Raw genomic sequence first — 14,281 nt, 5'->3', positions numbered from 1 at the left:
CCATCATGTCTAGGACCAAAGTATTATGCCATTTCTTTTACAACAGTTAAAGGAAAAAAGAGATGTCTCTCATAGCACTTTCAGGGATACAAACTGGTAGTTAAAACCAAAATAAAGCCATCCCAAGGACATTAAAAAGTCAACTATTTTAAACGTAATTATTTTTCAAATCATTATACTTAAGGCAAGTGATCTGATATCCTAAATTGAAACATCAAGTTATCTACCTCAGTGAACATACAAACATATGCAGTTTAAGAACATTTTCATCCATAAAAAATGGTGTGTGCCTTTTTATACGGGAAGATTTACAGAACATACTGATCTAGTCCCAGCACAGGAGAGCCTAGGTATCCCACACTGGACAGGGCGCCCACATGGACAGCAGAGTGCTTCCAAGTTACGTGACGTCATCGAAGCTCATTAGCAATCCTCTCTAAAAGTGCAGAATGACCTTTGTCAGCTATATAACCATTTAATATTCTATTAGGTCGTCAGTGTCTCTTAGAAGGTTTTTAAAAGATTTTCATCTTTTAGCCTGAGCAGAATGTTCTAATCCATCAAATGCAAACAATAATAATATCTACCTTTTAAACCTTTCCAGAAAGGGCTAAGGGTGCAGCTCAGTGGTAAAGTATTTGCCTACTAAGTGCGAGGCCCTAGGCCTGAGCCCTGCATCATGAACAAACAGAACCCTGTTGAAAATGTTAAACGAAAAAGCATAGGTCACAGGCTACTTCAAAAGTGAAAGGTTCAGCACTTAACATTTTACTGGGCCACCAGTATTTGTCTAAGGTTCATATCTTAGCTATGCCATACGCAGTAATTCTTTCCTCTGTGCCTCCTCACGAAACCCTTGCTTTAGCACAGCACACAAGGGAGCGCAAGAGTACGGCCCCACCTCCACCGGGAGGCAGCCCTCACGGCCTATGCCAGCGACGCGCTCTGCATCCACTAAGTGTAACGTGTAACAGCTTTTGTTTGGGGTTTTTTTGCCCCTCTTCTTTCTAGCAGGAAAGGGACACTTAAATCACGGCTATCAATCCTTATTAAAATAGAAAAAGCAACTTCAGTGCCTTCCAGGAGGCTTGGTATTCCAGATGTCAGTTCAATGTGTATTAAATAATAACAGACAGATGACAGAGAATAGGAAATGAAACCCTACTAAATTGGAAGTTAAATGACAAAACCCAATTTCTACAATTCCAGCACTGGGAAGACAATAAAGAAAACAAAACTTCTTCTTTTCTTTTACTTATACTAAGGAGATCTTAACCTGCTAACCAAATACTTTTCTTGTTAAAATAAAAAACAGAATCTAGCTTTACTTTTGGCATCCCTCAATGTGTATAACATGTCTCAATTACTACAGATACACAATTTTAAAAAGAAAAGATTCAAGCCGGGTGTAGTGGTGTGCGCTTGTAATCCATGTATTTGGAAGGCTGAGACAGGAGAATCGTGATTTGAGGATAGCCCCGGCTACACTTAATAAGACCTTGTTTCAAAATAATGAGTAACAAATAGTGCTGGGGGTGTAGTTCAGAGGTAGAATGCCCCTGGGTTCCATCCCCAATACCACCCTCAAAAAAAATTTTTCAATTAAAAAGTAAGATAATTTCTAAGAAAGAATTTTAAACCATTAACAGAGAATGGCTATTTTCTCTTACCATAAGAAGGGGACTCCCGTCCATCTTCTTTATCGGATTCTTTGTCTTTTCTTCTGCGGTGGTGGTGCTTGTGTCCACGATGCTTGTGGCGCCGACGACTCTCTTTACTAAATGGCACGTGAACACCAATGTACACAGCTCGGTGACCTAGTATGCGGTTCAGGAATACACAATGATTTTCCAAAAGGGAAACATGCAGTACTCACAAAAGTAAACCAAAGCTTACTCTGTTAAAGAATTACATCCACGGATGTAATATATGTATTGCATATGAAAATCAATACCAGTAACTGATAACTACACTAGATACATATTTACGTAAGCATTGCTTTGTACCTCTAAAGGCATTATTTTGAGAAACAAGAGCTAAACCAGCCTGAAATCAATCTACACAGACACAAATTTATTCCAGTTAAATCTATGGTCAACTCTAGTCCTTAAGAGATATATTTTAAGCTGGGTATGGTGGCACCCACTTGTAATCCCAATACTTGGGAGGCTGAGACAGTAGTATTGCAGGTTCGCAGCCAGCATCCGCTACTTAGTAAGACCCTGGTTCAAAATAAAAAGAATAAAAAATAGGCTGGGGGTATAGCTCAGAGATAGAATACCCCTGTCCCATCCCCAGTACTGAAAAAAAAAAAAAAGATATATTTTAATGATGATTAAGTACTCTGTAATGCATGTTATAACTTGTTAATAACTGTAAATATTTGCTTTTTTAATTATAGAGCAAGGTCCAAATTACTAAGAACTACATTAACCGTAAATGGTCCAAATACTCCTATTAAAGGGTAGAAACTAGGCTGGGTGTGGTGGCGCACGCTTGTAATCCCTGCGCTTGGGAGGCTGAGACAGGAGGATCACGCAGGTTCAAAGCCAGCCTTGCTGGCTTAAGAGACCCTATTTCCAAAGAAAATATAAAATAGGTCTGGGAGTGCAACCCAGAGGTAGAAGGGTTCCATCCCCAGTACCATAAAGAAAAGAAAAAAAAGAAAAGGCTACAAGGGCTACAAGTGATATTGTACTCATCCTGACTTTGCATTTTGTCCCCCCAAAACCCAAAAGTAGTTAATGAAAGGCAGTGTCTGTTTCTGCCTTTAAATAAAAACTAACAGTAGCTAACTGTGCCATGTCGACTCTTGAGAGGCGAGAACTTGATTTCCTTTTTTTTTTTTTTTTTTTTTTTTGGTGGTACCGGGGTTCCTGGAAACCCTCTACCTCCGGGCTACACTCCCAGACCTATTTTATATTTTTCTTTGGAAACGGGGTCTCTTAAGCCAGTGCGGCTGGCTTCAAACCTGCGCGATCCTCCTGTCTCCGCCTCCCAAGTGCGGGGATTACAAGCGTGCGCCACCATGCCTGGCGAGAACTTGATTTCTTGAACAGATTAAAAAGCAGTTCCTATGTAAGCCATGCTGAGTAAAGAGGGATATGGCCTACAAGTTCAACTAATGTACAACTATAAAAAATATCTGCTACTGAGTTGCTTTTTGCTTTTATATACAGTCTTAAAAAGAAATATACTGAAACAAGAAGCTTTGATGCTTTAAAATTTCGCAAGATGCTCAGAAAATAAATATTTTTTTAAAACTCTTCATTCTTAGGTAAGAATGAAATGTATAGTTGATCCTCATTACTTGCTGACTCTGCACTTGTGAATGTGACTCAGGAAAAATTCCTACTAAACCACGTCAAAACCCATGGAGAGTCTGGGGTCACCTGTGGACAAGCACGGGGCAGCAAATAGTTCGAGTTACCAAAGGCTCACATTCCAGCTGAGGAGGAAAAGGTGGCACCGATGTCATGTTTCAGCTGCCAATACGTTCACATCAATAAAGCAGACAGGCAACTTTTAAAGTAAAAGAGGGCTTGATTTAGGAAAATACACTGAACTCGCATTATCCGTTTAAACATCTCCTAGTACCCAGCACTCTGCCTAGGAAGAAGCACTGGAGAAATGCTCTAGAAATTAAATCCCAAGTAGTAGAAAAAAATGTTACCAAAAAATTATAAATTTAAAATCTAATTATTCAGGGTTTCCTTGGGGGATGATAAAAATTTTCTGGAATTGGAATGATGATTGCATAACATAAGCGATGAAATACATATGTTAAAGTGATGCACTTTTAAGAGCCGGCCGTGGTGGCACATCCTGCAATTCCAGGACCTGGGAGGCTGAGACAGGAGGATCACAGGTTTGAAGCCAGCCTCAGCACTCAGCGAGGCTCTCAGCAACTTAGTGAGACGACTCTGTTTCAAAATTTAAAAAATAAAATAAAATAGTGCTGGGAGTATAGTTAAAGGTAGAGTGCCCGTGGGTTCAATTCCTGGGGAGGGAGGAGGGAGGAAGGAAGAAAGGTAGGTAGGTTGGTTGGTTTAATGTGTTTTTTAAAAGTTTAAAAACACAACAAAATTCAGATACAGTGAAACTATTTCCTTCTAAACACAAAGAAATATAAAAGAGTCAAATTCTCATCACTGCCCTCTGGGAATTACAAAGTTATTATTCCAATTAGTCCTGGTGGATCTCGGCACACAACCTACAGGGCACCAAGGTAAATTCTGGGAGCATACAGTTCAGAAAGGCTAGATAAAATAAGCAAGAATACACTAGAAACTGAAGATTGGAGATTGAACCTTATTGTTTCTTCTACTTTTATTCTGCCTTTAATGTACCCTGCTACAAAATAAAGTATCTTTTCTAGAAACCTTAGTAAGCCTAGTTTTTAAAGTCACTAATTTTTTTCAGAATATGTATGAGCACTCTTATTTGTACCTCTTTCCATTTTCTTCTGGGGAACAGTACCAGGGATTGAACCCAGAGCATTCTACCTCCCAGCACAGCCCTTCTTAAAAACCTCAAATTAAGCCGGGCATGGGGGCGCACGCTTGTAATCCCAGCGCTTGGGAGGCTGAGACAGGAGGACCGCACAGGTTTGAAGCCAGCCTCAGCTACTTAGTGAGGCTCTCAGCAACTTAGTGAGAACCTGTTTCCAAATAAAGTATAAAAAATAGGTCTGGGAGTATAGCCTGGAGGTAGAAAAGCCCCTGGGTTCCACCTCCAGCACCACGTACACACACAAAAAGAAAGAATAAAAAATAGAGCTGGGCATGGTGGCGCTTCCCCAGCATTTGGGAGGAAAAGACTGGAGAATCACAGTTCACGGACAGCCTCAGCTACTTAGTGAGGCCCTTTGTTGCAACTCAGACCTTGTTTCAAAAAATAAAAAGACTAAAAATAGGACTGGGGGTGTAGCTCAGAGGTACAATGCTCTTGGGTTCCATCCCCAGTACAAAAAAAAAAAAAAGAATAAAAAATAAGGCCGGGGGTATAGCTCAGAGATAAAGTGGCCTTGGGTTCAATCCCTAGTACTGAAAAGAAAAAAATAAAATCAGATTAAGGCTAGGCATGGTGGTGCATACTTGTAATTCCAGTATTTAGATTGAGACAGGAGGATCACAGGTTCGAGGGCATCCTCAGCTACTTTGGCCCTCCATGACTTTAGTGAGATCCTGTTTCAAAATATAAAGAGTAGGGATGGGGATATAGCTCAGAGGTAAAATATCCCTGGGTTCAAGCCCCAGTACCAAAAAAAAAAAAATCAGATTAATAAGCCTGATTTGGAATCAGCTCTCAAATTTTAACATAAGGATGTAATGGCTAAAAAGATCCCAAATGTGTCTCAAAAGCTGTGCTGTGAACACCACCTTAATCAAGTGCTCAACATTGACACCATCAAGGGCTGGTCACCTCGATCGCCCCCTGTCCACACTGGGCACGCAGCCTCTGTGGCCACTGGGATGAGATAACATCAGGCAAAAGGGACTGAGGACTCTGTACAAACATCTCTCCACTGCTCTCCAGCAGTCAAGGCCAAGAGGCAGGGATGGCGCTGGAGATGACGGAGGTGCTTAAGAGGACGAAGTGAATGTGTGGACGGCTGGATCCTGACCTGGGTCAGCTGGATCTTCTAGTAGAAAAAGTCCATTAGTGGAAACCCCGGTGAAATCCCCAAAGTCCTGTGGCTTAGTTAATAATAAACTAGCAGTTGCCAATTGCTAACTAAATTAGTAATTAACCTATGTCCATTTCTACTTTATCACAAGTATCTGATGGCCATGCACAATTAATGCTAACGTTCTTAACATTAGAAGGACTTGGGTGAAGTGCATACAGAACATTTTGTACTATCTCAGAGCTATTCTGTCAATCTAAAATTATTTCAAAATAAAAACAGAAAAGAAAAAAAAAAAAAAGAAATCATTTGCCAGGATTTCTTCCTGCTTAGGAAAGACAGACTGGCATACAACTCATTTGCTCCACAATTCTGTGCAGAGGTCATTAAAGCATTTTATTTTTTTATTGTTTGTTTGTTTATTTATTTATTTATTTATTTATTTATTTATTTATTTTGCAGGTCTGGGATGGAACCCAGGGGCATTCTACTTCCAAGCTACACCCCCCCCGCACTATTTTTTATTCTTTATTTTGAAACAGGGTCTCATTAAGTAGCTGAGGCTGTCCGTGCACCATGATCCTTCTCTCTCGGCCTCCCAAATGCTGGGATTACAAGCGTGTACCACCATGTCCGGCCACTAAAGCATTTTAAAAAGCTGATGTCACACACCTACAAAGTGAGCATTTAGATGACAGCTAAAGATAACTTTAACTTATTGTAACTCACTAGTCTGGCACTCTGGCCTGCTCATGACACAAATCACCCAGCCAGCCGGTAGTGAAAAAACAGAAGAACCAAATGATTTTGTCACTGTGGTCTTTTCAGTTTTCCAAGTAGTGGTAACTGTCAGACATGAAGGGCTTTCTGAAATCTATCCTGAGCCAAGACAGATTCTAGCAACAACGAGTTAATAAACAGGGATGTTCTGCTTCCGCGCAGGTGGTGGTACGCGGGTGTCTGATGCTCTATGCTTCTGCAAATACGCTACAAGAGCTTTCCGCCCTCTTGTAAATGGAGGCGATAAATACAGTTGAAAGAACACTGAGAAACATGAGTTTTCCTGCTAAGCATATGAAGGATTTTAAGCAAACTTACTCTCTAGTTCTTCTTTTTCAAACTTGGTGTTCACAGTTGAGCTGGTTTTGCCAAGATCCACGACAGCTTCTTCATCAGGACCCTAAAAACAAGAGATCCTCCTTTAATCAGGGAGTTGCATGCTGAGGACCATCAGTGAGGTTTCTGAAGGGTTCATTTTTTTGTACTGGGGACTGAACCCAGAGGTATTCCACCTCCAAGTTATACCCTCAACCCAATTTTATTTCCTCTTCGGCTAACTTGCTGGGGCCGGCTTTGAACCTATGATCCTCCTATCAGCCTCCCATGTACAAACATGCTCCACCATGCCTGGCTCGAGTTTTTAAATGGAAAAACCACACAAAACAGACTGTTTTCTCTTAAAATAGTGTAGCTAACTGCACTACTCTGTGTGTGTGTGTGTGTGTGTGTGTGTGTGTGTGTGTGTGTGTGGTGGTGGGGATTGAAGCCACAGGCATTCTACCTTCAAGCTACACCCCCAGTCCGATTTTATTTATTTGGAAACAGGGTCTCGCTAGGTGGATGAGAGTCTTACTACTTGCTGAGGTGTCTTTTTACCTGCAATTCTCCTCTCTCAGCCTCCCAAGTCGTGGGATTACAGGCATGAGCCACCACACCTGGCTTTTACTGCACCATTTTAAACTATGTTTATTGACTTTTTTCATGTTTATGTGGATCATACTGAAAATGACATACATTCACACGGTGCTTGGTGCCCTCCCCCTCCATGTTTATTGACTTTTTAATCCATGGAACACCATTCAAACTCTCAAATTAAAAACCCAGGGTAATGACAAAGATTTTTAAATGGTCTTCTATGTTTGTTACTAAATCACTGGTAATACATTCACTTCCTCGTCAATAGAAAGGCCTTCCAAGACCAGATTAATAAAACATCTGGTGAAAGGAGAACCCTTAAGTGTCAAGTGTCAATGTGAGAGGCTCCCTCCCCCCCTTTGGTGTTTTACTTTTGTTCTTAGGTACTCTAAAGAAAATCAGCAGTATTAGACTGGACTACAAGTAAACACAAAATTATCAAAATTATTGGACACCACATGCAAAGCCACATTTACCTGTAGTTAACTAAGAGCCAATAAAAATCAGCAAGTTTTTATTTCCTCACCAAAGAAAAGTCACATCCAAATTATCACCGTAAGGAAATTGTAGCTTTCAGTTTTGAAAATTCAGCTCAAGAAAAAGAACATATTTTTGTAATATATATGTATTGCAAAATATTACACAGACTATTTTTAAAAGAACAGAATTAAGCAGGCATGTTGGTGCATGTTTATAATCCAAGTACTCGAAAGGCTGAGACAGGAGGATCACAGTTCGCAGACAGTCTCAGCTATTTACTGAGGCCCTTTGCAACTCGGTGAGACCCTGTTTCAAAAATAAAAAATAGGGCTGGGGTATATCTAAGAGGTAGAATGCCCCTGGACTCCATCCCCAGTACTACCAAAAAAAAAAAAATCGAATTCTAGTTTTAACTTCCCCTCTCAACATCTAACAATTTTAAAAGGAACATCAGAATGATCACCGACTACATATTATGAACAGATTTACACCATTCTGTGCCACAAATAGAAACAGATGAACAGAGCCCCTCCCTCAAGAGTGAGGTTCTAAGGCGAGCTGGACCCTGCGCTGGCTCTGGACCTGTGCCCAGCCTGGGCTACGGGTACTGTGCCAGGGATGGTTGGCCCAGCCTCCCTGGTGCTGGGCCTGCAGCTCAACACCTATTTTTAGTATATATGAAGTGAACTTTTAATTAATTAATTATTAATTATGCTTCACAATCCAGACTGTGTCCAAATGTACACTATCTGAATTCAGGAACGAAACTGATTTGCTCAAATTTTCAAATAAATTTCTTATTATCCAAACTCACTATTTGCTACTCCAAACTCAGAACCAGGCACAGTACAGTAAGAAAGTGAGCATCTTCTGATATCCAAACTTGCTTCCTGAAGGTCAGAGATGGAAACAGCAGAACCAGACAGATCAGGATCAGGAGACCCTTGTGCGTGACTCTAAATGACCGGGGTCAGAGTTAATACGAGAAACACAGAGAAGCGAGACGCTTTAGGGAGTTGGAGCAGGCCGTGCAGCCGGGACGGCTGCATCAATGGGCTCAGAAGGAAGACAGCGCAGTGCCCATCAGTAATCAAACTGCACGGCTTCACAGGACAGCATCCTTCACACTTCCTTAAGAATAAAGAAAGACCAAAATAAAAAACCAAACACCAGAAAATTCAAGATGGCCAGCCATTGACCCTGCTGTGTTCTGAAGCCTGGGGCCCCCTCCCCAGATGGCAGGGCTTGATTTCGAAGCCTGTGCACCAGGTACCACACGTAAGCTCTGGCCTAAGAAAGAGCCGAGCTGTATCCTGAGAGGGAGGGCACTGCCTCTAAAGGGATTAGCTGCTCCCATTCCAAACTTGTATTTAGCCTGCACAATGCCAGGACAAGAAGCACAACAATCCACTGAACTCTCACCTCCACACAAACAAAAAACATTCTTGCTCTGCAGCGAGAATGACATGCTGAGATGTACTAACAACGCCAATCAGCTAACTAGCAAGCGGAGCCTATGTTAGATGATCTATACTAATATGTAGTTAGAATACTACAGAACTGCTGACATTAAACATTCATCCTAGAAAAATATCCCCACATGTACAGAAAGCAGAGCGTGAGCCACCCACACATCCTTGGCAGCCCCCGCCTGCCCTCCCACTGGACCTGCTGAACACTACCTGTGCAGCCTGGGTGGCTGCCATTCAATGCTCTGTGCAACATGCATTCTAATAATAAAAACAAATGAGGTGGGTGTGGTGGGCACGCTTTTAATCCCAGTGCTGAGGCTGCGACAGAGGATGGAAGATCGCAGGTTCTCGGCCAGCCTCAGCTACTTAGTGAGGCCCTGTTTCAATATAAAAGAGTAACACAGGGCTAGAGGTGTATCTCCTGGGTTTCATCCCCAGTACCACAAAAAGAAAATACTAATACTAATAACAAATGGAAGGAGAATGTGCCAGTAGTAACAGGCACACTAAGGAGCACTGAACACTCATCACATGCTACAGAACCCTAAGGAGCAGCTTAAAAAAATAGACCTAGCAGGGTGTGGTAGGCACACTTGTAATCCCCACACTTGGGAGGCTGAGACAGGAGGATCTCGCAGGTTTGAAGCCAGCCTCAGCTACTTAGTGAGGCTCTCAGCAACTTAGTGAGACCCTGTTTCCAAATAATGTATGAAATAGGTCTGGGAATATAGCCCCGAGGTAGAAAGGCCCTGGGTTCCACCCCCAGTACCACCAAAAAAAGATAGACCTGAAAAAAAGCACAGCTAAGAATACTACTAAGGAAAGACCTCGGGGACATAGTGAAAAAGGCAGCTACAGAGAAATAACGAAAAGTCACATTCTTGTTTAAAACTCCCTTGACTAAACCAAAACTGTGTTCCCGTGCACACACGTGTTCTGTACGTATTTCTGTATATTATGCAAAAAAGGAAAAGCAAAGGCCTGACAGGATCTGCACCAAACCCTTAACTACTTGTTTCCAGAGAAGAAAACTGGATTTGAGTAAAACCAAGTTAGAATATGATTTTACTGTTATTTTATAGTTTCAACTAGAATGTTTTTCTGCATAACTTACACAACAAAGAATTTTTAAAAGCCTAAGAATCTTAAGGCATTAAATTAGAAGAAGGGGTGAAGGGAAACATGCATTTTTCCTTTTTCCTTATTCGCACTACTGAAGCCAAGCATGGTGGTGCATGCCTATAATACCAGTACCTGGGAGGCTGAAAAAAGAGGACTGCAAGTTTGAGGAGGACAGCCTCAGCAAATAGTGAGACTCGCAACCTAGCAAGACCTTGTTTCAAAATAAAATAAAATAGGACTGAGGGTACTGCCTGGTGGTGGAACACCCCAGGGTTCTATTCCCAGTGCCAATCAATCAATCAATCAATAAGCAAGCAAGCAATCAAGCATACCCAGTTTTTCAACTGTGAAACATAAATAAGAAAGGCCCGATCTGCTACGAATGTCAACAGTAAAGTATGCCATACTAGATATACTTACCATAAGTAATTCAACCAGGTACGCAGAGTGTGTATAGCTATCCACTGAAAATCCCTGAGAATAAAGTCACTGGGTGTTTAAAGGGGGCAACACTTTTCTAAAATAAGTGTGTTTAAAATTCTGCAATTTTAGGATAATGCTTTATGCCTTATTTCCTAACATAAAGCTAATACTCTAAGAAGAGTACCATTTTGTGTCCTTTATTAAACCTTATACCAAAAAATGTATGTATGTATATTAAGTATCTAGAAAGCAATACGCAAAGCTGCTAGCACTGCCTTCCTCTGAGCAAAAGGACTGAGAGGGAGCAGAGGCACCGTCCTGCAATGTTTTGGTTTTCATTATTATGTATTTTGCATTTTTAAAAATGCCAAATTTCAATCTGCTGATAAGTCATTTTAAAATGTGAATTAAAGCCTTTTCACATTTTTTGCCTCCAAAAAAAAAAAAAAAGGAAAACTAGAACTAGCAACAGCCAAGAGCAGCCCTTGACATCAAAGTGCTCGAGTGTCAGTCTCAGCTGAGTTTCTATCTGAAAGGAGAGAAGGCCGCAGCGTCGGGAAACCAGAAACACAGGAGGAAAAGGAAGGCGCCCAGGTGATACCACGGCAGCACGGAACCAGGGCAATCTTGAGTTACTTAGCACTGGTTTAAAACCCGCACTTATAAACTATAGCACAAAAACAACATATCCATTACCCACATATGATCACAGGAAAGGTCTCACTGCTCTGCACAGGAGGCAACACATGTTCCAGGTCTCCATGGCAACAGACTTGTGATAGGAAAGGCTCCTGAACAGATCACCGCTTGGTGAACTACGGTAAGTGACCCAATAGAAGGCAGCTAAGGGATCGGTCCATCAACATGCTGAATCCAAGGCGAAAGGCTTCTTTAGGATGGGGTGGCCCATTCTGCATACTGATATAATTTGGGGGATTCTTTTATTCTTTCACATATTTGAGCTTTTCTAACACTATGGCTTTGATTTGCAATTCCTCTGAAATTTTCAAAGTGCAGAAAAAAGGGACAAAGTAACAACAACAACAAAAAAGTAACAAAATGAAAGAAAGGGAGAATAACAGAGCCCTAAGAGGTGAAATACAGATGCTGGCTTCCACTGAAATACAGATGCTGGCTTCCGCGCCGCTGTCAGGTGTCAAGAGCCAAGACAACAGACACCCATCAGCTTCTGCCTGGAATCCCCAATGTTCACCATGCTATTTCCACAGGGCGACACACGCACTCCAAGTTGTTGGTTTTTTTGGCTTGCTACCTTCAGGCTGTACTCTCAGACCTATTTTATACTTTATTTGTAAACAGGGTCTCACTAAGTTGCTGAGAGCCTCACTCAGTAGCCGAGGCTGGCTTTGAACCTGCGCGATCCTCCTGTCTCAGCCTCCCAGTGCTGGGATGACAAGTGTGTGCCACCATGCCTGGCTCACTCCAAGGTTTAATAAGCACACTCACACTGAGACACACTGGGAGTCCTCTATCTTAGGGATGTCAAATACGTATAAATTTACTCTCAGTGAAAGGACCAAGTTTCACCACACCAGAGACTGCCTTATAGCCAAGAGACTTATTGGGAGGGAGCTGGTACGGATGAAGGAAAGAGAAGGAGCGCATACTGGGGTCAGCATTATATGGGGGTTTGGGGTTAGTTATTGGGGGCTAATAGTCTAGGGGAAGTGCCCTTTGACCCAACTGGCTAGAGTCCCATGGGGGGTCATTTGGCCAGGTAATTGGCCTGGGGTCAGTGGGAATGTCTCTTTCACTGATTGGCCAAGGGGCACCAGGAGGGGGCAGGTCTCCCAGGTAAGTGACCAGGTGGTCGGAGGGGGATGATAGCTTTCAGGTCAGTCCAGGGCCTTTCAGGAAATTCAGCTCATGGTTGGGCGGGGCGGGGGTGGGCTTCTAAAGTAAGAACTTAATTCATCTAACACTCAGAAATAAGAATTTTTAGCCAGGCATGATGGCACATGCTTGTAATCCCAGCGCTTAGGAGGCTGAGTCACAGGAGGATCGCACAGATTCAAAGCCAGCCTCAGCTACTTAGCAAGGCTCTCAGCAACTTAGTGAGACCCTGTTTCCAAATAAAGTATAAAATAGGGCTGGGGTACTACCCGGGTCGGAGTAAGGGTACAACAAGATTTAGTAACTTTTTTTCAGCAAAAGGTTCAGGGAGGTTCTGACAAGACTCCCCCCACCCCCGCAAAGACACCTTGGGGTGCTTCTGGCTGGGTATTTTTAAGGTTCTACTCAGACCAAGAAAGCAAGGTGAGGGCATCTCTCAGCAACAGAGACTTCTGTTGGTCAATTCTTCCGCTCCATAACTCCTCTGTTCCCCAGGAATCCTACGGACTGTGAACGTCTCAGTTCCTTAAGGGCGAGGAACCAAGGAACGCGTCCGTTCATTCAGCCAATGCTTACTAAACACACACCAGAGTATGATACCTTGGCAAGGGAAGGCTGCAAAATAAATCAAACACCCAGCTCATCACTTCATTTACAACTGAAGATGAGACTCCCGTGAGATGAAACCCAGGGGTGGTGAACCGTCCTTCCCATTCCTCACAAATGAGTGCTCAGACTCGGCTATGCAGTAGGCTTTACTTCTCCAGTTCAATTTCCTTTTACTTTTAATCTAAAAAGTGAAAGCCACACAAAGTACAACTCGCTTAAAAATCACACCGTTAATGGAAGAGCTCAAACTAAAATGCAGGCCTCTAGAGTGGTTACACGAGTTCTCCATGAGACTCAGAACGCGAGCACTCCAACACACAGACCATACGGCATGGTCATTAGCTCATCATTAACAATGGGTGTAAGTACTTGTTTCACAGTCGCCAGGCAGGACAAGTGACAGGCGGAGGCACTGTGTCCCTCTGCTCAGCACCTCGGAGCCAGCGCTAAGCAGTGCTTGGCCCCTGGTTGTCCTCTGATAAATCCATGTTGACTGTGCAGTGCTGTCTCAAAGGACAAGACGCCACACAAAAGTCTTACTGGGTCCACTTAAAGGCTCCTCTGCACACAAAGCTCAAAAGCAGATATGTGCTCAAAGCTCTGTTATTTAACAAATTAGTTTACAATTTTAAAAGATCCTAGTATCAACACATGGGAAAGTCAAAATTCAATTTACGAATGGGGTCCAGCAAAATCAAACAGATCTGGCCTTGCTAGAAACACATTATACAACTGCGTAACACAATTTACTCATTTCTCTTACATTCATTTATCTTGCCTAAAAAGAATTTACAACTTGTACTTTTCTTAGTCACTTAGCTTGACAAAGTCATTCATTAAGGAAAAAAAGGGTATTAAAAGATTCTTTTTTTGAGTATTAAGAGAGTCTTTTTGGAACTGAGAATCAAACCCAGGCAGGCGCTTTGTCACAGAGCTACATCCCAGACCCTAAAAAAATCTTAAATAATACACTATAAACCTATTAAGATATTCTTTT

General features: G+C 42.2%; 1 protein-coding gene across 14 annotated transcripts in view; it reads right to left on the bottom strand.

Annotated features, from left to right (window-relative positions):
- The window catches only part of SLC4A7 (solute carrier family 4 member 7), a gene marked incomplete at both ends in the record, with an annotated part of 104,111 nt that overhangs the window by 66,768 nt on the left and 23,062 nt on the right, over positions 1–14,281 (bottom strand). For all 14 annotated transcript variants that reach the window (XM_080715931.1, XM_080715940.1, XM_080715937.1 and 11 more), the window contains 2 exons: positions 1,671–1,817; positions 6,728–6,809. In XM_080715931.1, the coding sequence (XP_080572057.1) occupies positions 1,671–1,817; positions 6,728–6,809 (229 nt within the window). The remainder of the gene's footprint in view (positions 1–1,670; positions 1,818–6,727; positions 6,810–14,281) is intronic.

This window comes from Muscardinus avellanarius, assembly GCF_963383645.1.
Source record: "Muscardinus avellanarius genome assembly, chromosome: 18".
Taxonomy (NCBI): Eukaryota; Metazoa; Chordata; class Mammalia; order Rodentia; family Gliridae; genus Muscardinus; species Muscardinus avellanarius.
Note: the sequence above shows the minus strand (reverse complement) of the source record. Positions and strands in the feature narration are given on the sequence as shown.